The 24,001-nt window shown below is 33.9% G+C and overlaps 1 protein-coding gene across 2 annotated transcripts in view; it reads right to left on the bottom strand.

Annotated features, from left to right (window-relative positions):
- The window catches only part of LOC132733858 (C-1-tetrahydrofolate synthase, cytoplasmic-like), a 43,418-nt gene extending 19,420 nt beyond the window's left edge, over positions 1–23,998 (bottom strand). Inside the window, exons 1-11 of one of the 2 annotated variants that reach the window (XM_060720578.1) lie at positions 23,893–23,998; positions 20,663–20,747; positions 18,316–18,429; positions 17,576–17,635; positions 13,607–13,683; positions 12,741–12,841; positions 12,206–12,342; positions 10,259–10,370; positions 8,045–8,074; positions 2,255–2,424; positions 1,591–1,823 (exon numbers count right to left, since the gene is read on the bottom strand). In XM_060720578.1, the coding sequence (XP_060576561.1) occupies positions 1,591–1,823; positions 2,255–2,424; positions 8,045–8,074; positions 10,259–10,370; positions 12,206–12,342; positions 12,741–12,841; positions 13,607–13,683; positions 17,576–17,635; positions 18,316–18,429; positions 20,663–20,747; positions 23,893–23,927 (1,154 nt within the window). In that variant the 5' untranslated portion in view covers positions 23,928–23,998. The remainder of the gene's footprint in view (positions 1–1,590; positions 1,824–2,254; positions 2,425–8,044; positions 8,075–10,258; positions 10,371–12,205; positions 12,343–12,740; positions 12,842–13,606; positions 13,684–17,575; positions 17,636–18,315; positions 18,430–20,662; positions 20,748–23,892) is intronic. The other variant, XM_060720579.1, reaches the window with a different exon arrangement.
- Between the last annotated feature and the right edge of the window lie 3 nt (positions 23,999–24,001).

The following is a 24,001-nucleotide window of genomic DNA, read 5'->3' as shown; positions in this document are numbered from 1 at the left end:
TATAACAAGAGCTGTCAGTAGGACAGCAACGCTCGACTATTCTTAGTGCTTGATAGTAAAAAAAATGCTTGATACAGTTTCCTCCTCCTGTTTACAGGTTGGGGTCATGATGGTGAACAAGTGTGCAAAGTTTCAAAACTATATGTCAATGGACTTTGAAAATATTTGAACTATTACAAAAACTTTAACGTAAATTCTAAGTCGAAAAAAGGGGCATAATTCTGTCGAAAATGCTTGATAGAGTTACCTCCTCCTGTCTACAGGTTGGGGTCATGATGGTGAACAAGTGTGCAAAGTTTCAAAACTATATGTCAATGGACTTTGAAAATATTTGAACTATTACAAAAACTTTAACGTAAATTCTAAGTCGAAAAAGGGGCATAATTCTGTCAAAATGCTTGATAGAGTTACCTCCTCCTGTCTACAGGTTGGGTCATGATGGTGAACAAGTGTGCAAAGTTTCAAAGCCATATGTCAATGACTTTGAAAATATTTGAACTATTACAAAAACTTTAACGTAAATTCTAAGTCAAAAAAGGGGCATAATTCTGTCAAAATGCTTGATAGAGTTACCTCCTCCTGTCTACAGGTTGGGGTCATGATGGTGAACAAGTGTGCAAAGTTTCAAAACCATATGTCAATGGACTTTGAAAATATTTGAACTATTACAAAAACTTTAACGTAATTTCTAAGTCGAAAAAGGGGCATAATTCTGTCAAAATGCTTGATAGAGTTACCTCCTCCTGTCTACAGGTTGGGGTCATGATGGTGAACAAGTGTGCAAAGTTTCAAAGCCATATGTCAATGGACTTTGAAAATATTTGAGCTATTACAAAAACTTTAACATAAGTGGTTACGCCGACGCCGACGCTGACGCTCGGGTGACTGCAATAGCTCTACTTATTCTTATCGAATAGTCGAGCTAAAAATAATATACATAAATCTTTCATTATAGTAAACATAAGTTCTCCTACTGTGTTTAAAAATCTTTTGTTGTCTATTTTTCAAACAATTATCATGATTTTTTCTTTTCTTTAAGTGAAATACTTCATTATTAAAATGCTTTTCCATTCAAGTTGTTTATTCTTTCTTTTATTCTCCATGTTTAAAAACACAAAATAAGTACATTCCTATATATTAAGGTTACATTTTGCATCACGGTATATTCCATATTTCATTTTGTCATACGTCAGATGTGTATGTCATTCATTTTGCTGAATATTTCAGACACCTTCATCTTGTGAGTTTGAATAATGATGGGACAACCTTGGTGACCCTTTATATATTAAAGCATGCACAAGCAGGCTTTGGGAATAACCAACATCTTCAATGAATCTGCCTTGGGAAGCTTACTAGCTCAATTTTTTTCATAATTCCTTCCGTTTATAGGAATTTATTGTTGTTTGATTGTGTTTGAAACACTCTAAAATCCATTCCTAGATCCAAGCAGTACCAGGCAATGTGTGTAAGGTTTCTTTCTCAAGGTTACATCAGCATGCCTATGACACGCGGCAAGCAATCCTTAAATCCCTAGTCTGGCGCATTATCTATCCTGCCATGCCACCACTTTATATATGAACACAAACTAACCCTGTAACTACCACATATTTGCCATCAGGCTGTGCAGCTAATCTATCAAGCACACTGAGCGAAACTTTAGCTTTCTTCTTTCCATACAAATCTACCTCCACGGGCAGGAGATTAACTTCCTCTGCCAGTTTATTGATATATTTAGGGGTCTGAGCCTGTGCGATGTCAATATCACTGGGAACTGGTGACTTCAACTTAAGTTCTAGTGGTGTCAACCTCCATGTACTAGACTCCTGTTAACGTAAAATAAATTGATGGCTAATTTCATACAAAATATCTGACACCCAAATGATTTCTGCCTAATACAGGCATATCAAATAAATTTTATTTATTTTCTTACTGACGAGACATCAATGATCAATTTTCTCTATGTTTTTGTTAAGTAAGAGCTTTATTGGTAGCCACCTGCAAGACTATTCTGACAAAGGGACATTAAAATATATACAAAAACCAAATTTACAAGTACCTCTCCTTTATACAGGATCAAAATTAAATCAATTGTGTTGAAATATCATTTATGAGAACATTGCGTAAATACAGACCGAACACACTAAAGGTTGAACAATGTTTTCTTTGTCTATGATCATTTGATGCTAAAACTATAAGATTCTTCAAAATGAAAGTGCATTTTAAAGAAAAATTTCACAATAAGGTTTATATTTACCAGTACTGTATTTAGAGAACGTTTTGCCTGTTCCACAGTGTTCTGTAGCAACATTGCCACTGTCATTGGTCCGACACCACCAGGTACTGGTGTAATCCAGGATGCCACCGTCTTCACCTCCTCAAAGTCAACATCACCAACCAAACGTTTCCCTGTTTTCTTTGTTGCATCTTAAACAATAATTTTAATAATATATATTTAAACAAGAATGTCGAACGACACATATACCCCCCTTTCTAGCCATTGACTCACATAATTGGTAATTTTATTACAAAAAATTGCCAAAAAAGGGTACATGGAAGTGTTCAATCATGGAAAAATCAACGAAAACCATTTTGACATTTAAGGCCCATGTGACATTGACCTTTGACCTAATGACCCCTAAATCAATAGAGGTCATCTACTACTTATGACCAATAACTAGGTGAAATATGAAGACTTTGTGATGAATACTTTTCAAGATAATCAGCGGAAACCATTTTGACATTTAAGGCCCCTGTGACCTTGACCTTTGACCCAAAAATCAATAGGGGTCATCTACTAGTGATGACCAATCACTATGTGAAATATGAAGACTTTGTGATACATACTTTTCAAGATAATCAGCGGAAACCATTTTGACATTTAAAGCCCCTGTGACCTTGACCTTTGACCTAGTGACCCCAAAATCAATAGGGGTCATCTACTAGTTATGACCAATCACTGTGTGAAATATGAAGACTTTGTGATACATACTTTTCAAGATAATCAGCGGAAACCATTTTGACATTTAAGGTCCCTGTGACCTTGACCTTTGACCTAGTGACCCCAAAATCAATAGGGGTCATCTACTAGTTATGACCAATCACCATGTGAAATATGAAGACTTTGTGATTAATACTTTTCAAGATAATCAGCGGAAACCATGTGGTCTACCGACGGACAGACCGACAGACCGACCGACAGACAGACAGACAGACCGACATTAGCAAAACAATATACCCCCTCTTCTTCGAAGGGGGGCATAATAAATAAATAATTTCTTTGCTAACCTTCACTTGTTTTTGACCCTACATTTAGGAGACAATTTGGCCTGCAATGACTATTTTATATAGAGTGTTTCTTTAATTTCACTACCTGGTTCAAAACAAATTGCTGCAAGTAAACAAAACAGTGAATATTGTAAAAGAATATCAATGAAATACAGATGGATTAAAAGAAATACAATGGAAGCTTGAAGATATATAACTAAATTATTGATATTAATCATATTTTTGGAACCTCTCTCAAAATGAAACAACACGATCAGTTAATGACAAGCAATCAAAATTTTTTCAAATCTTATATTTAATAATCTTTGACCTTTTAGTAAAGAAATAACATTTAGATACGGTCAAACCTCTGCAGAGCAACGATGACCCTTGGGAGACCTGTTACTGCTATACAGAGGTTGCACTGTAAAGTAAACAAGTCAAGTAAAACAATTATCAAGCCTGATGTCACAGAAGTCAGAAAAATGCTTTCCGGTATTGGTTATTAAAGAAAAAAAAATATTGTAGTTGCTGTCTTAAGTTGTGTAAGCATAGCTAAAAACATTTTCAAATGTTAAATAAAGTAGAATTTTTTATTAATTTTCAGTGACTTTGACAAAGTGTCCTTCAAAGACTGCAGACTGCCAAAGGGTAGATTTCAATGCAAAGTAATTACATACCAAATACCTTAAGAAATGGACATTAAATAAAGGCTCTATGGCAATCCGTATAATTATCTATTTTCCATCCCTATTGACCTTGACCCTATCAACTTCAAACCTATCGAAGATTAGAAATACATGTACATGCATGGAAGGTACCTAATTATCAAAGATAAAGGGTCTCTTCTAAGAAAAAAATCCATTCATAGCCTCATTGACCTTGGACACGACACCATTTACTGCATGACACTGAGAAATTTCCCCATGCCGAGGAATGATACAACGATATCTTGATAACTAATCCAATACTCTCCCAATAAGGTCAGCAACCAGACAATGTGGTTTGAAAGTACCATTTATTACTATTTTTCACCAAAGCAGCTCTGCCAATTGAAAGTAGATCAAGGGCATCTGTAGCCAAGTGGTTAAGAACATTAAATTCAAACCACTTGCCCCTCACTGCTGTGGGTTCAAATCCAGATAAGGGTTTAGATTCTTTCATGTGAGGTCATCCCTAGCTTACAGAAAGAACATCGGTGGTTCTACTCAAGTGCCTGAAATAATGCACGGAAGGGCAACATAGGTCTTGCTTTACCACTAAAGGTCGGAAGTCGCTATACTGTGTTGGTGCAAAGTAAAACCCAACAAAAATATAAAAAAAAGAAAAAAAAGGAAAGAAGATCATCTAAGGATTCTACAGATAAAGTTTTAAAAGGGGTTAACAGTTTTAATATTGGAAAATGCAGTTATAAACACAGTTTAATGCCACACAGCAAAATATGAACACAAGCAGACCAATGTTGATGTTGAGTGTCTTTCCATCTTCATAATACTAACAGCTAACCCCAAACTTTCTGTTTTGGTCAGAAAAAAAAGTTTAAGGAATTAAAACAAACATTTTAACATAAAAACAAGAGCACCGCTAGGCGGAGCATTATATGCCCGAAAGTTTTTTTGTTTTTTTTAGTAAGGATGAAGCATTTGTAAGATATTACATCAATTAAATAAAGTATTACCTCCTTCAAATAGCAATCCTCCTATAAAGTTTAAATATAGTGGGCCAAATGGAACATAAGTTATGCTTTGGAAACTGTTTTCTGTTTTGAGGTAATAGCGACCTTGAACTTTGACCTTGTTACCACAAAATCAATAGGGGTGTTCTACCCAATATGGGCAATCATCCTATGAAGTTTGAATATTGTGGGCCAAATAGACTTTAAGTTATGCTCCGGAAACTATTTTAGTTTTAATGTAATAGTGACCTAGACCTTTGACCTTGTGACCCCAAAATCAATAGGGGTCTTCTACCCAATACGGACAATCATCCTATGAAGTTTGAATATTGTGGGCTACATGGAACATAAGTTATGCTACGGAAACTGTTTTCAGTTTTAAAGTTATAGTGACCTTGACCTTTTGATCCCAAAATATATAGGGGTCTTCTACCCAATATGGACAATCATCACATGAAGTTTGAATATTGTTGGCCAAATAGACCTCACATTATGCTCCGGAAACTGTTTTCTGTTTTAAGGTAATTGCAACCTTGACCTTTGACCTTGTGACCCCAAAATCCATAGGGGTCTTCTACCCAATATGGACAATCATCCTATGAAGTTTGAACAATGTGGGCCAAATGGAACTTAAGTTATATTCCGGAAACTGTTTTCAGTTTTAAGGTAATAGTGACCTTGACCTTGTGACCCCAAAATCAATAGGGGTTTTCTACCCAATATGGACAATCATCCTATGAAGTTTGAATATTGTAGGCCACATGGAACTTAAGTTATGCCCCGGAAACTGTTTTCAGTTTTAAGACAATAGTGACCTTGACCTTTGACCTTGTGACCCCAAAATCGATAGGGGTCTTCTATCCAATATGGATAATCATCCTATGAAGTTTGAATATTGTGTGCCAAATGGAACAACCATAAACATACTGAATTTCCTGAATGTAAAAAAATTAAAATATTTTTTATCCCTAATTTTAGGGAATTCACAATGAATATTTGAAAGTATGATCAGACAGCATAAATACAGGAAAAACACACACACACGCACACGTAAAATACTCAATTTCTAATTAAACTTATTATATTCCATCAATTTTTAGATAAACTTGTATGGTTTTCAAACATTTTCTGGCAAAAGTACACTAATCATGTATAATTTCATGGCAAATCACACATAAAAAAATCACAACAAGCTTCCTTACCCCTTTAAAATTATCAAATCATGTAATGCATCTTCATCTAAATTAAAACACCTCTATTATCAAAGTCAGTATGCAACATACTGAAACATTGGACTTGGAAAAGGTGCAGACCATCTATGTATAGTACTGTTACTAACATAATGCTTTTTCTATCTTTTAAACAATAAAAACTACTTTACAAAAAAAATATTTTGCAAAATTTTAACATGTTAAGAAAATAAATTGGTATTATTACTTCATACATTATTAAGAGCAGCAAAAATATCCACACTTGTAAATGTTAACAAGCATTAAAATTTTAAAGAAAACATAATTCACCTTTTTTATTAGACATAAATTTGTGCTGCAAATAAAAAATGTTCATAAATATTCTCTTTGTTTCGTTTTGAGAAAAATCGGCTCACAGATTTCAAGTCTGGGGTAGCCCATGATGTTTTAAGTAAAACTTTAGTTTAAATATCAAAAATAAACACATAGCTTCACTAAACACTGTTTGATCTCAACCTCAGCAAAAACTGCTACACTTTAAAAAAAGGGGAAATTAAAAAGGGGGAGCCCTTGAATGTTTGGTTATTCTGTAATAAACGGGTATCAAAACACATGCATATTTATAAAAAAATTTTTATAATTTTTTGAAATTTTAAAATTAAAAATTAAAATTTTACCTTCCCCTTTACCAAAATTAAAAGTCCTGTTCCCGGAGCACCCTTTGGGGGGTGCAAATTTTTAAAATTAAAATAACCCAAATCCTCCAATCTGGATGAAAAAACCCCCTTCCCATTTTTGGGAAAAATTTTAAAAAAAACCCGGCTGAACCAAAACAGTCCCAGAAAAATTTTAAAAAACCATAAATTCCGGGTCTGCAACTACTTTAAATTTAAAATAATAAAAATTTTTTAAATAAAAGAAAATTATCTAAATTGGTAAAATTTTACGGGGCACCCAATTGTTATAAAATTAAAAGGTTTTAAAAAAATTTTCCCTTTTTTATTATAAAAATACATATAAACAAAACACTACAAAATAATATCAAAAAATATTTTAAAAATTTGGTATATATTTGAAACCCCTTTTGGGGCCCACCCAAATTTAAAACCCTCTAATTTTTAAAGTCAATATCAAAAAAATAACACCCCAAACCCCTTCCCCCCCATCCCAAAACCCCCAGAAAAAAAAAATTCTTTAAAAGCTATCAATAGTTGAAAATTGTCCCATCTCTATATTATACAATTGGAATAGGAAAGACCAAGGGTACTCAATTATACTTTAACAAAGAAATTTCCTTCTTTTCCGCAACAGAAAAAACAATTCAAGCAACAAAAATATTATTTAAAAACATTAACATTATATGATGTGTATAATCGATAGTCCATTTTCCTAGGCAAGTAAAACACAAAATTAGCAAAAACCCAATAATTACTACTTTAGGTTCTTTTCTGCCTTCTTGTGGTTAATTCCCACAATTTAAATGGCAAGGAACCTAAAGCAACACCTATAACTTGTATTGGGAATATGGAATTGTACACAGGCTAAAAACAATCAAGGTAGAAATATTGATGAGGAAATTTATTGGGGAAATTTAACAAGACAATTTGGAAGGAAGGGAAAAAGACCAACCCCCTTAACCGCTTGGAATTTTCATAATGGAATTGTCCAACTTTGACTTTGGAACAATCCATTCAAAGTTTGAGGGATTTTTTTTATATAAAATACAAAAACTGAACTGTCCACAGTTCAGTCGGACCTGGCTCTATTATAATGATGGTAAGGACTTATTTTTCTTGGTTCCAGCAGGTCAGGGGTATATACATGAAATAAAACCTGAAATCTTCTCACCAAAATAGTTAAAACAATGAAAGTTAATATGATGTACATGTATGTTATACAATACTTCAGATTTTACCTTCATCTGTTTCTTCAATATAATCAGATTCTAAAAATAGTAAAATCAGTAAAGAAATACTCAACAAATTGGCAGAATGCCTACAAATTCGTAAGTGTACTAATTACTTTCTTAATTATTATTTACTGCAGACTTTCACCATATAAACCAACTTCCATCAAATATCACAACATACTGCAATACTTTGTGAAAAAATCACAGCATATTTCAATAAAATGTCAAATATCATAACCTTTGTATGCTACACTACATCCCAAAATCATAAACAATTTTATTGCCAATACTATGTTCAATTATCACAAAATTTTTGGAAAATACTATATGTCAATTTCCCCAAAATATTTGCCAATCTATTTTCAATTATCCCCCAACCCCAATCCCTTTTATAAATAAGAAACAAAAATTGCCTATTTTTCAATTTGATTTTTTGAGTGCCCAACGTAAATTTATTATAAAGTTTGGGGCCCGGGGGGCCCCAGAACTATTTTATAAACCCCCAAAAGAAATGGCACGTCAAAAAACAAAACCAATTTTGACGTCAAAATTTTACGTAAATTTTCAAACATTTTAACTGTAAAAATTTTTGGAAAAAAAAAATTTTTTGCCCAAAAAACGAATCGCTTATTTCTTTTATAAGCTTAAGCGAAATTTTAAATTTTACAAAACAATTTTTTTACTTTTTGAAATTTGAAGAAATAAACGAAAAAATTCCTTCCAAAAAAAAATGACTCCCTTTGAACACAAAACAGTAAACGCCCGTACAGAACAGTAGAAGAGTAGACAAGAATTTCAACGAAAGAACTTCAAAGTATTTGTTGTTGTTTTTTTGTTTTGTTTTTTAAAAATGCTACTATTAGATCTACCAAGTGTATTAAAGACATTAATACACGTCAGAGTAGGGCCGGAAGGTGATAATCGGCCCTGAATGAATAATGGCCCTCGGGTCCATTATTCATTTTGCGGGCCGATTATCACCTTCCGGCCCTCTCCTGTCGTGTATTAACCTCTTAATATTACAATACTATGTCAATTATCACAAAATACTGGAATACAATGTCAAATATCAAAACCTATAGCAATACTATGTCAAAAATCACTACATTTTGCAATTATCACAACATATTGCAATACTATGTCAAAACTTTTAAATACTAGATCATATTTCAATATTTTATCAATATCACTGCATAATGCAATACTGTTCCTTTACTTAACAATATCCAGTAACATAAATAAGGTCTTCTATGGCTATAAAATGATTGAACAATTTAAATTGTCTGGGTTTACAGATTTCTACACTCAAAACATTTTTCAAATTGGACACTAAGTGTCTGCTCTTATGGAAATGATAAACTTATTTAAAAAGTCGTTCATAAATATTGTATCTGCTGACATAAACTAATCATGCAAATGTTTCTGAGCCTCTCTTTATTCATTAATCTTAACATTCTCAACACAGATATTTTAAAACTAGTATTGTAGTAAATATTAAGCATTAACTTCACATTACACATATTCCTTATATGATACACATATAATAGTTGCTGCCATCCATATGGAATATCATTTTCTTTGTAAAAAAGGCAATTCAGTACTATGAATAATTCTGTAGTCTCAAATTTTAAGCAGGTATATATTGAATACTTTTCTGATGAAAGAATATTTAAAAAGTATCCAACTATAAAATTGTTTGAGTGTATCTACCCAGTATAAATTACTATTGTTGGCCGTACTGTTTATTCCATCTTTAATGACCAAGACAATTATTAGAATAATCCTCAGATACATGTACATTTCTATTATATAAGGCCACAAGTTAACTAGACGTAATACAGAAATAAATGTGTGAAAAGATTTACAGTCCAATGTCTACACAAACTGTACTTAAAGAACAAGAAAATGAAATTGAAATTCACAATAAGTCTTGATTCAAACAAAGTGGATTAAACAATAGTGATCAGTGATTTTTCATCTTATATAACACATGCCTACAACAGGCCTGTTCACAATGGAAATTTACTTTAAAATCATGCAGTGTTTCCAATATCTGAAGTTACACAACTTTTTTATTTCCCAAATTAGCAATTTAAGCGATGAATCTTCCTAAAATCAAGAGGCTAAGGCCTCATCCCAATTAAATGTGAAAAACCACTGGTGGTGCAAGTGAGTATACCACAACATCAAGTATAAAAGTAGACCATGAAAATGCCTTACCTGGGATGCTGTTTATGCCACAGTCTATGACTATAGCTCCTGGTTTAACCCAGTCCTTTTTAACCATCTGTGATTTACCAATAGCTACAACTAGTATATCTGCAGTACGAACCTGAAACATTAAATCACCAGATACATATAGTTTTATGATATATACCACTAAAATCATGTTAATGAACATTCATAAATTTTTGAAAAGAAATATACAGAACAAACTGAAACTAGAACTGCCACTATCATGGCGTGAATACCCCCGCATACCACTTTGTCAGAATCAACAGTGGCCATTTAGAGCTCAAGGACAACCTCCCTGCCAAATCTGAGGTTACTAAGCCAGTGCATTGCTAAGTTATGTATTCTACATGCTTCAAATGTGAAAATGTCAAAATCAATACACTGCGGACAGGCATTCTTTAGCAATTGAGAAGAAAAGCTTTTTTTTGTCAAGGTCCCTGTGACCTTGACCTTTGACCCAGTGACCTCAAAATCAATAGGGGTCACCTTATGGTCATGATCAACATCCATGCCAAATATGAAGACTGTGGGTCAAAGGAATCTTAAGTTAATGGGTGGACAAACTTTTTGAAGTCAAAGTCCCTGTGACCTTGACCTTTAATCCAGTGACCTCAAAATCAAAAGGGGTCATCTACTAATCATGACTAGACTAACCTCCATTCAAAATATGAAGACTGTGGGTCAAAGGAATCTAAAGTTATTGGACAGACAAGCTTTTTATGGTCAAGGCCCCTGTGACCTTGACCTTTGACCTGATGACCTCAAAGTCAATAGGGGTCATCTACTAATCATGACTAACCTCCATGCCAAATATGAAGACTGTGGGTCAAAGCAATCTTAAGTTATTGGGCGGACAAGCTTTTTTTAGTCAAAGCCCCTGTGACCTTGACCTTTGACCAGGTGACCTCAAAATCAATAGGGGTAATCTACTAATCATGACTAACCTCCATGCCAAATATGAAGACTGTGGGTCAAAGGAATCTTAAGTTATTGAGCGGACAAGCTTTTTGAAGTCACGGCCCCTGTGACCTTGACCTTTGACCTGGTGACCTCAAAGTCAATAGGGGTCATCTTCTAATCATGACTAACCTCCATGCCAAATATGAAGACTGTGGGTCAAAGGAATCTTAAGTTATTGAGCGGACAAGGTTATTGAAGTCACGGCCTCTGTGACCTTGACCTTTGACCTGGTGACCTAAAAATCAATAGGGGTCATCTACTAATCATGACTAACCTCCATGCCAAATATGAAGACTGTAGGTCAAAGGAATCTTAAGTTATTGGGCGGACAAGCTTTTTGAAGTCAAGGCCCCTGTGACCTTGACCTTTGACCTGGTGACCTCAAAATCAAAAGGGGTCATCTACTAATCATGACTAACCTCCATGCCAAATATGAAGACTAAGGGTCAAAGGAATCTTAAGTTATTGGGCGGACAAGAAAAAACCGACGGACGGACGGCCGGACGGACGGACGAACGACCTGATTCCAGTATACACCCCTTACAACTTTGTTGTGCGGGGGTATAAAAAGAATAACAACAAAATAAAATACACAATCAAACTAAATTAAATTCTGTATAACAAAAAAATATATTAACCCTTTCCTTCATTAGCATATTGTGAAAAATGGCCGTTTTCATTGAAAAGCCTCCAGTTACAAGTTCAAACTGCTATGAAACTATGAAAAATGCTTCAATACTGATGAATCTTGGCACAAATGTGGACTGGACCATAGCCTCTGTAACAGCATGCTCAAAGTAAAATACTACAGGTATTACAACTTGACCCCTAAAAGCTCTTAAACACCGTATTAACATACTGCAAGGGTATACAGCTAAATTTGGCTATCTGTTATTGGTAGAAAATTACCTTGGTTTAATGTTAGCAATTCAAAAGTGCTATAAAATGATACTTTATGATGCAAGTACTTACAACATCAGGTAGATTGACTGTCTTGGAGTGACACACAGTGACTGTAGCATGGTTCCAGGTCAGTAGGTTTGACATCGGGGCTCCAACTATCTTACTTCTACCCAGAACCACGGCTGTTTTACCGGCTATATCCACTCCTGTAAATTAACAAATAATTCTTATATTACCAAACAAATCTATATACCCATGCTTGATATTAACTCTACCCCTGAACATTAGAAAATGATTGGCATATCACTAAAAAAATCTATATGTCTGATATAAATTGTTTAAAACAACACTGAAGTTTTCATCATATACACATCCTACTTTTGGGACTCCATAAAAATGGTATTGCATGGTGGTGCATATATTTTGACGTAAAGCCATTTGTATTATAAAAACACATACTAAAGACGGTCTTAATGTTAGCATTATTTTAAAGTGAGTTAATAAAAGTTTACAATAAATGGGATAAACAGTAAGGGAAGCGGATGAGGTAAAAGAACCATGTGAAGAATTACAGAAAAAAACATCAACAATGACATCAACACACCTGATCTTCTGATGAGTTCCAGACATCCTCGAGGGGTACATGGTATAATACAATCAGCAAGGTCACCTCGTGCCAACTTTCCAGCATTCTCCTGGTGCAACCTTGAGAAAAATCACAAAAATGCATCATAAGACTTATAAGGATATGTACTATTATTTTCATGCAGATATACCTGTAAAGTTTTTTTCTTTGCCTTAATTTTTTTGTCAATAAATGTTCAATTATGTTTTTTTAAATTGTTTAAGGTTTGCATACACTACACTTCCAATCTAGTCAAGTCCAATGGCAAGAAGATCACATCAAGGTTAGGTGCGTCCTAATATTAAGTTTGAATGTTATAACATTGTTAGTATTGAAATTAATGGCCATAAAGTAAAAATTTATCAAAACGTTGGCCAATTACATAGCTGCCTAATGGGTAAATTACAATAGTGCCACTTTTTTCAAAAAGATGAGCTAAAACTGATGAAAAACATTAAATAAGCATGACTTTAAGTCACACAGTCACTGTTAAAGTCTTACTGTAAGATTTCAGCTTACAATTCCTGAGAAAGAAAAAAAGTTTTTATTATTTTTAATAATTTACATTGTATTCCATTTTCTGTTATTTCTCTCTTTTTATGTTGGTTGGGTTTAAAGTGACACCAACAAAGTGAAATGTCACAGGCTTACAGGTGGATCAGGTGCCACTCCATTTACACATTTGGGGCACATGCAGGCCCCTGAGTAAAAACATGAACCTAGCTGAAAAGCTAAGCTGCAAGAGGCAAGTGATTTGAAGACATGGATAAAACCTCCCAACCATGAAGACCCTCATTTGTGAGTTATTAAGGTAGTGAAGAAGAAAAGTAACGATCTTTATTTACCCATCTACGTCTTTTTCTGGTCTGATGGCATTTGTGACTAAATGTGTGTCAACTTCGCTTGTGGTATCCAATGGCAACTGAAATATTGTTCATTTCATCTAAATAAAAGTTGATTGATGAATAATAGAAATGGTGATATACATATAAAAATCTGCAAAAATATACCAAATCAGGTATACAAAATGAAACAAGAGCCATGTCAACATGGCCATCCCCCGCCGAATGTGTTTGCTCATTGGAAGAATGTATATGTAGTAGAGCATAACTCCATTTTAAGAGGTCTTTTGATAATGAAAACTGATGGCTATAGTGATTACAGATTTGAAACCTATGTGAATACTGATGGCTGAAAATAACAAAGGGCAATAACTGAAAAATAATGCAGGGTAGGTTATCATTCTTGTGTGCTGCATCCCTCCTCAGTAAAATCTATCCACCTATGAAGTTTCAAGTTGATACCTCAAATACTTTTAAGAAAAAAATTGAATTGAAAAATTAAGTATGAAAAATAACAAAGGGCAATAACTCAAAAATTATAAAAGGTAGAGTTATCATTCTTGTGCACTGCACACCTCCTGAGTTAGATCTATGCACCTATGAAGTTTCATGTCGATATCTCAAAGGCCTTTTGAGTTATGCTCTGGACAAAAATTAATTTTGAAAAATAACAAAGGGCAATAACTAAACAATTATGCAGGGTAGAGTTATCGTTCTTGTGCACTGCACTCCTCCTCAATGAGATCCATCCAGCTATGAAGTTTCAAGTTGATACCTCAAATACTTTTTGAGATAAGCTCCGGACAAAATATTATGAAAAAGAACAAAGAGGAATAACTCAAAAATTGTATAGGGAAGAGTTATCATTCTTGTGCACAGCATTCCTCCTCAATAATATCTATCCACCTATGACATTTCATGTTGACATCTCAAACACTTTTGAGTTATGCTCCACTCGGGTGAAAAATTAGGTATGAAAAATAACAAAGGGCAATAACTCAAAAATTTTGAAAGGTAGAGTTATCATTCTTGTACACTGCACACCTCCTGAGTGAGATATATGCACCTATGAAGTTTCATGTTGATATCTCAAAGGCTTTTTGAGTTATGCTCTGGACAAAAATTAATTTTGAAAAATAACAAAGGGCAATAACTAAAAAATTATGCAGGGTAGAGTTATCATTCTTGTGCACTGCACTCCTCCTCAATGAGATCCATCCAGCTATGAAGTTTCAAGTTGATACCTCAAATACTTTTTGAGATAAGCTCAGGAAAAAATAGCATGAAAAAGAACAAAGGGCAATAACTAAAAAATTGTATAGGGAAGAGTTATCATTCTTGCGCACAGCATTCCTCCTCAATAAGATCTATCCACCTATGACATTTCATCTGATATCTCAAACACTTTTGAGTTATGCTCCACTCAGGTGAAAAATTAAGTATGAAAAATAACAAAGGACAATAACTCAAAAATTATGAAAGGTAGAGTTATCATTCTTGTGCACTGCACACCTCCTGAGTGAGATCTATACACCTATGAAGTTTCATGTTGATATCTCATAGGCTTTTTGAGTTATGCTATGGTCAAAAATCAATTTTGAAAAATAACAAAGGGCAATAACTCAAAAATTATGCAGGGTAGAGTTATCATTCTTGTGCACTGCACTCCTCCTCAATGAGGTCTATCCACCTATGAAGTTTCAAGTTGATAACTCAAATACATTTAGAGAAATGCTCCGGACAAAAATGTCGGACGGAAGGACGGCCGGACGGAATGTCGGACGGATGGACGGAGACTATTACTATATCCCCAGCCGCCTTTTCGGCAGGGGGATAATTACAAAGCCATTGTTATAACTAAATTTAAAGATTTTTACATGCTAAGCAAGAAAGCATTTAATTAATTAACAAGATATGTTTGTAAAACATGTATGCCCCCTATCAGCAGCCAATTAGTCATGTGATAAGGTTATTATGCATGACTTCTGACCCAGTGATCAAACAATTAATAAGGGTTATCAAGTATCTACTGGTCATGACCTTGACCTTTGACCCAAAACTCAATAGGGGTCATCTGCTGGTCACGACCAATCATCATACAAAGTTTGAAGTTCCTAGGCCTAAGCGTTTTAGTTAATTGATCAGAAACTGTTTTTACCTACAAGGTCAATGTGACCTTGACCTTTGACCCCTTGACCCCAAAATCAATAGGGGTCATCTGCTGGTCATGACCAATCACCATGCCAAGTTTGAAGTTCCTAGGCCTAAGGTTTCTTTTATTATTGATCGGAAACCGTTTTAACATACAAGGTCAATGTGACCTTGACCTTTGACCCCAAAATCAATAGGGGTCATCTGCTGGTCATGACCAATCACCATGCCAAGTTTGAAGTTCCTAGGCCTAAGCGTTCTTTAGTTATTGATCAGAAACCGTTTTTACTTACAAGGTCAATGTGACCTTGACCTTTGACCCCTTGACCCAAAACTCAATAGGGGTCATCTGCTGGTCACGACCAATCATCATACAAAGTTTGAAGTTCCTAGGCCTAAGCGTTTTTAGTAAATTGATCGGAAACCGTTTTTACCTACAAGGTCAATGTGACCTTGACCTTTGACCCCTTGACCCCAAAATCAATAGGTCATCTGCTGGTCATGACCAATCACCATACCAAGTTTGAAGTTCCTAGGCCTAAGGGTTCTTAAGTTATTGATCGGAAAGCATTTTTACCTACAAGGTCAATGTGACCTTGCCATTTGACCCCTTAACCCCAAAATCAATAGGGGTCATCTGCTGGTCATGATCAATCACCATACCAAGTTTGAAGTTCCTAGGCCTAAGGGTTCTTTAGTTATTGATCGGAAACCGTTTTTACCTACGAGGTCAATGTGACCTTGACCTTTGACCCCTTGACCCCAAAATCAATAGGGGTCATCTACTGATCATGGCCAATCACCATATCAAGTTTGAAGTTCCTAGGCCTAAGGGTTCTTTAGTTATTGATCCGAAACTGTTTTTACCCAAGAGTTCGATGTGACCTTGACCTTTGACCCCTTGACCCCAAAATAAATACAGTCATCTACTGATCATTTCCAATCACCATACCAAGTTTGAAGTTCCTAGGCCTAAAGGTTCTTTAGTTATTGATCGGAAACCGTTTTTGCTTACAAGGTCAATGTGACCTTGACCTTTGACTGACCCTAAAATCAATAGGGGTCATCTACTGGTCATGACCTATCACCATACCAAGTTTGAAGTTCCTAGGCCTAAGGGTTCTTTAGTTATCACTCGGAAACCATTTGGTCTATGGACCGACGGACCGACAGACCGACAAGTGCAAAGCAATATACCCCCTTTTCTTCGAAATGGGGGCATAATTAATTACACCATACTCACTTTTAAACAAGTAAAACCTAATTTAGTATGGAAATTTATTCATTTAACATTATTATACACGCAACACTTGTGATAATGGAAGAATAAAAATAAATATTTCAAAATTGTCCAGTCCAAATATGTTATTGAAGGAGCTCCACTGAGGTCAAAAAGCCTAAAATAATAAAACTTGAAGTTCTTACATAGTTGATATGAAGAACTTTAAATAGAAAAACTGCAATGTATAGTATGGAAAAACATAAATACACAAAATTAATTAGAAAATCTACAGTAAAATTCTTAACCCGAGTTGAGTGAAAAGTGTTGCAACACTTTGATTTTCCTGGTAATTTTTCACAAAAATAATTATTATTCTGGACAAATGGAGTGAGAAATAATCTGAAAAACTGCACACAAGTTATTGGTTTAGCCTTATATCAAATGGTACACAAATATCAAAAAAAATATTTCCAGTCCTGTCATGTCAGTAAAACCTCAGTGGAGTCCCTTCAATTAATTAATTAATTAAACAATTATTTATACAGCAATTGTGTGTTTGTACATTAGTTGTTTGATTAACTACATGTGAAAATATTTACCTGGACGATAATTCCATGTACAGTAGGGTCATCGTTCAACTTCTGTACAGCATGTAATATCTAAAACAATAATACATAGAATATATAAATCAAACAACCATAAAAAGTTATAAAGAAACACTGTCAAAAGTCAATAAAGTTAGTCATATTTGTGGCAAGCCGATAGCTCAATAGGTAGAGCGTTGGACTGTGAATCAGGCGACCCAGGTTTGATCCTGAACCGTGCAGGTCACTTTTGTTGCGACTGATCATGAAATCTTTTCTATGGTCATTCGCACTGTACCTCTGCTCTAGTATGTACAGAAGTATCAGTTCCTTTCAAAAGTGAAGGCAACTAGTACTGGTAAACTGCTTGACAGTCTGCCCAGGAACATTTGCGGTGGCTGGACTGTGCTCTGGTGAATTCAATGTGGCTTACTGCCGTGATGGGGAGTGAAAACTACCAACACCAACACCATATTTGTGGCATGGCTAAGTGGTTATTAGTCTAAGAATCTCTAGCTGTGTGGGTGCAAAGCTTGTTAGTGGCAAGCTGTTGTTTCCATGAGCAAGAAACTTTACATTCAATGCTCAGTACTGGTTGGTTCCAGAAACAATTTTGGGAGTGGTTCTGTTAGCTTATAGCTTCCTCAAAATCGAACTTGGAAGTCTGGAACTTAACCTATAAAAGTAATGTTTAATACAAACATATATATAAATTTTAAAGAAAACGAATACAAAATCATGGAATATGAAACAACCTCCTGCTGAGTAGAGGTGTTAGGTAACTTGACATGTCTGGCATCTACACCAACCAAAGCTGCATTCTTCACCTTCTGACCTATATATACATTGGAGTCCTCTCTTCCGCCAACCTGACAACAAAATATATATTCATATACATGTATGTATGTAGTGTAATAAAAAAAGATTTTAGGTCAACGGTAAAAAAAGGTCATGATTAATTCATCCTGACTAAAAATCTTTATATAACCTATTAAAGTTGGTTTATTTCTGAATGTTTTAACTTCAATTAAGTAAGTGGTTATACCTGAGGACTTAATGTAAGACTAAAAGTTACAATACATGTGTTACAGATTGGTGCACACCAACCTCAATTAATAACAAGAGCTGTTAGCAGAACAGCAGGCCTTACAGTCACGCTGTTGAAAGTACAAACCCTCAATTATTTGGCTTAGTTGTCAATGAGGTTGTGCTCTTTAACCTAAGAGTTTGTATAGCCAAGGACCAAAGGGTGCAAGTCTGACACCCAAGTGGGTGGTTGGGGGTGTGATACCAAATTTAATATGCTTCAAAGCTAAATAAATATGTAAATAATAAAATAAACATCAGGACTATGATAACTATCATTGTTCACCTGAGATCTATTGCTAGAGAAGGTCGAAATTCTTCAGAGCAGAAGTACATATGTCCATGTGTCAAATTTGGGCAGAGCTTTGGCCACAAATCACATAATTTTTACAGTTTCGTTGAACAATGCTTCATGCTCTATTTAACAAGAAGAAAATTTAAAAATGTTTTTTTTTTTTTTTTTTTTTTTTTTCATAAGTCAACGTAAACTGAATCGCTTTAATCATCAAAAGTGACCAAAAACTTAAAAGCATATGTTAGAACTATACCTTGTTTTTCTAATTTCTATTTTATGTCTATTTTTAGTTATGGAAGCTTAATACTTATGCATCAGATTGGAACTTTTAATACTTGCAAAAGATCACCTTAAGATCATTTGTGTGAAGTTTATGTGATGAAGGAGAGAAGGAGATGATGTTTGAGGAAATTTTAGATTAAGATGAACTAATTTAAGTGCTCAGGTGAGCTAAAAACAATGAAGCAATAGTCAATCTAAGTAATGATGTTTTAACAAAACCTATGATACAACATCATAATGGTGATATATCAAAATAAGATTGAGACAGGTTAGTGGTTCACAAATGTGATTGATTTGTAAAGAACCATTACCCTCATTATTTTGCATAATTTTTTTACTGTAGAACAGAAGTTGTAAAAAATTTGTAATCTCATTATTTAAATTTTTAAAGCTTTTCATAAATAAATAAAGCCTTTTTTAAAGCATCACACAAATTTGTATTTCTTTTATACCTGTATATAAATCTTATAAAAATTTCATAAAAAACCAAACAACTGTAGATTGAAATGTGATAAAATAATGTAGTTGTGTAAAAGGTATAAAGATATTTGTTAATGTGTCAAGGTGATATTATCTTTCACAAACCAACATGTTAGGTCATTTACAACCTCTGACAGGCAAGACAAGAAAAACATTTTAAAGTAAAACATTATTTACAGGATAATTATCATGAGTCTAGGTTATCTACATTTAGATTATACAGTATAATAAGTGCTGTTTGTATCCTTGAGTTGAAACAGGAATAAACTGGTATTTTTAGTAAATATTAAAGGCCCATTATGCACCAGAAAAATTTTCATTTTTATGTTTCAAAAGCATTTCATATCTGGTGTACTTTCTAAAAAGCTATTCACTAGCCAATAACCTGAACCAACTTTTTCTTCTGTTGTTTTTAGGAAATTAGTACAGACATAGAGATTTAGTACTTTATATTGAAGTCAAAGTACTTTTTTGTTTACATTTTGCTACTTCTACAACGCAAAACTTGTACTCCTACTTCTACTTCACAGTGCTACTTTTGCCAGGTAGCAAGCATCTAACTGAACATGCCCTGAAACCATTAGTTAAATGTTATAAAATTCATGTTTGCCCTTTCTATAGAAGTAAAAATTTATGTGTTTCCATAATGTGCCTTTAACATAAAGTTTTATCTATAAAAATATTCTTAGACAGGTGATAACCCTAAAACTGTCAAGGCTGAAACCTTGAACTAAGAAATTAATTCATCAACTACAGTAAACAAAATTACAAAGAAAGGCAACGGGATTTTACATGTACACGCACACATCATGGAAGAAAAACAGACAGATTCTGTTCTGAAAGCTTGATACAATAGCTTTATTTGAGTAATGAAGATTAACTTCATAAAAAAATCAGTCGAATTACTTTCTATAACAAGAAAATGTTTGACCTTGTGTGTGTGTGTGTGTGTTTATTACCTGAACAATGGCTAATCCAGGTTTAAATGCTGGGTATCTCTTTTGTAGATGTTCAACTTCATTCTTTATTTTCTGTCTTATATCTCTGCAGAAAACAACAACAACAACAAAATATTACCAATGTAAGTTTGTAAAAACCTGTATGCAAATATCAGTCATCTTCGTCTCTTTAGTATAGGGGTAGGCTTTATATACATTAAACTCAGACTTATATATACAGACCAGTCATGAGTAACTAGCCAATGGTCTAAATAAAGAGGTGGCTTTTCATCACAGGAATTTTAAAACTATATTTGTTAATAATTAGGAAAATAAATCTTAACCTTTACCAAATGACTATTTAGAAAACACTGGTGTACTCAGCACTGTCTTAAACCAAAATTTTTATTTAAACTTGGAATTTGGAACAGTCCATTTACAGTTGAGAGGGATTTCATTAAAATACTAATAGAAATGCTAAAACTGTGAGTAGTCAACCTTTTTACATCAATGATACAGACTGACCTTGCTATATACAGATGGCAAAACTTCATGATTATTATTATCATCACTTATAAAAAATAGTTAAAAAGACAAAAAATTGTCATTTGGATAATTTTTTTGTAAATAAACCATAAACCATATAACTGACTGTTATTATCAGGATAATCCTGATAATAACAGTCAGTTATATGGTTTATGCTGAGTTATCTTTGCCTCTCTCTCTCTCTGTAGTTGTCAATAATCTAACCTTATCTAAAAGTTCAATGTCCCATGGTACCTTAAACCTTGACCTATATACTGACCTTATACTGCACTATAACAGTACAATATTTTTTTACAATCTTGGTGTTTATTGTGTTACAAGTACATAAAATATGGTGTATCTTTCTAGTTTAAGATTCATTTATCTCCATTTCTTTATACTTTTACTAAAATTTATCAGACCTGGTGGATATCTTGTATATATATATATATTTACATGTATATTATGTTCACAAGTTCATAAAATAGGATACATGTATATATCTTGTAGTGTTACAGCAAGAATAGACATACCATAGGGCCAAGATAACAAATTCGAAATAATCTTGTAAACATTAACTCCATCAAAATTACTGTAACAGAATAAATTCACTGTGTAAAATCATGAATAGATTTTGTTAAATATAATAATGATGAAATAATAAATAACGCGAATAATCATTCTTTAATTATTGGCAGCAATAATCATGTGTTTATGTCACCTGTATATTATATAGAGTCACAGGGTGAGAAAAATGTGCAGCCTGACCGGGACTCGAACCCGGGACCTTCGGAATACCGTACCGCGGCTCTACCGACTGAGCTATCCGGCCGCTTACACATCTTCTCCCCTAAATAGTGAACAGTTCTGAACCGTGACATATCTCCCTGCTATATTGAAATTCGTCCTCGAATTTCACAGAGTTACAGAGCAATGTAAATTAAACTCTGAGCTTTACAGTCACGATGCCCGTTGGGCGCCAAATGTCACAGGGTGAGAAAAATTTTCAACCTGACCGGGACTCGAATCCGGGACTTTCGGAATACCGTACCGCGGCTCTACCGACTGAGCTATCCGGCCACTTACACATCTTCTCCCCTAAATAGTGAACAGTTCTGAACCGTGACATAGTATATCATATAGTCAGGCCAGGTTGTATATCCATGACTTCCAACTAGACCCTAAAACTATGCTTTTAATATCTTGATATTCATCATGAACAGTTAACTGCTTGCTTAATTTCCTAAATATCCAGTTTTCATTTTTGGACTTGTTCATTATTGATTATTGGAGTTATGAAGTTTACAGTCAGCTAACAGTAAGGATTCTGTTAAGACTGTATGGATACGTTGGTGGCTCTATACTGGTGGCAAAGGCTTATCACTCTTGGTTTCAGAAAATCAAGGGTTAAAAGGTCAAATAGACTGGTATTTACCCTATTCCCATAATTGAACCTTGACAAATCTTAGGAAATTAAAAATCTGATTGCTCTTTTATATATAAAGCTTATTTTACAATTTAAACAGTCAAAATAGTTTTTTAAATGTTTTCTGAAGTTCATACTGACATATTTTGTTCAGTTTGCTTATTGTCTTTAGTTTACAATTGCAAATACCAATAGTTTACAGAAGTTTATACAAAAACACCATTGAAACATCGCTAGCCTGTCAGTGTTCTATATATCTTGACTAACTGCCAGTAGTGTAGATAAACAAGTATAGCAAAATTAAATACTCCCTATAGTGATGCCTCTAAAAAAATACAATAACATATTTCATCTACAGTATGTGAGAAAGAAGGTCTATCAATGTGGGAAGGTCATTCAATAATATCAAATTAATTCACTAACTTTTAGTCCTCTGCCACTTGCCATTAACTTCATTTTTTAAGTTATATCCAACATGTTAAGTACAATCATTATTTCTAAAACATTGGTACATTCAAATTAAATACTGTTTACTTAGTGTTAACATTTACTGGAAACTCATGGATAGTTCATTTCTAGGAATGCATATGATATGCTTCACTCTCATTGATGAAAGTCTATTATTTTTTTTCTCAAATCTTGCTTTTAGAAAACTGATGGAAATGTACTTAATTAAGCATAATCTTTCAGACTTATTCCATCTGTCCATTATATTAAGTGGAATAAGTATTATGTATGGTTCTAACAGCTATTTATATCATGGAAGGTGCCATAAATGTTCTTACTGGCTGTTGGCATTATGTATTAAATAATTTTGATTAAATAAGGTCATACACAGTGACCTATTATATAAAACTTAATTCTGTCTGCTGTAAATGATACACTTACACCCTGTGTGACAAATGAGGCCCTGTGTGACAATTGAGTGATAGATATATTGTATATATGTGCTATTATTAACTGTAATTTAATAAATTTATTAAGACTAAGAGACCGAAAAACAAAACAAAAAAAATAACATTTACAACAAAAACAACAAAATCACCAGCTAACAGATATATAGTTTCATGTTTTTTTTTATTCTGAAAGCTTACTTTTTACCTTAAAGAGTGTGATTTTCCAACTATTATGTACACTATACAATATTGCTTTTGCTATCTATCATAAGTGACAGTGCAGTGGTGCAAGGATGCACATGTGTGCTGTAACTTTTACAGACAAAATTACAGGTAGAAATTGTCATGGAAATCTAGAGAAGTAAATCAATCAATAAAAGACTTATAAACATAATATAATTACTCTGATACGTCTTTTCCGCTAAGAAGCTGTGCCATTTCTGAATTTACACAAAATTTTTGCCAAGTCCAAAAAGACCTTTTAACTAAGGGCGACAACTCTGAGAGTAGGA

Source organism: Ruditapes philippinarum, unplaced genomic scaffold (genome assembly GCF_026571515.1).
Source record: "Ruditapes philippinarum isolate M1 unplaced genomic scaffold, ASM2657151v2 ctg1319_1_1_1_1, whole genome shotgun sequence".
NCBI lineage: Eukaryota > Metazoa > Mollusca > Bivalvia > Venerida > Veneridae > Ruditapes > Ruditapes philippinarum.
This window is presented reverse-complemented; position numbering and strand designations above follow the sequence as displayed.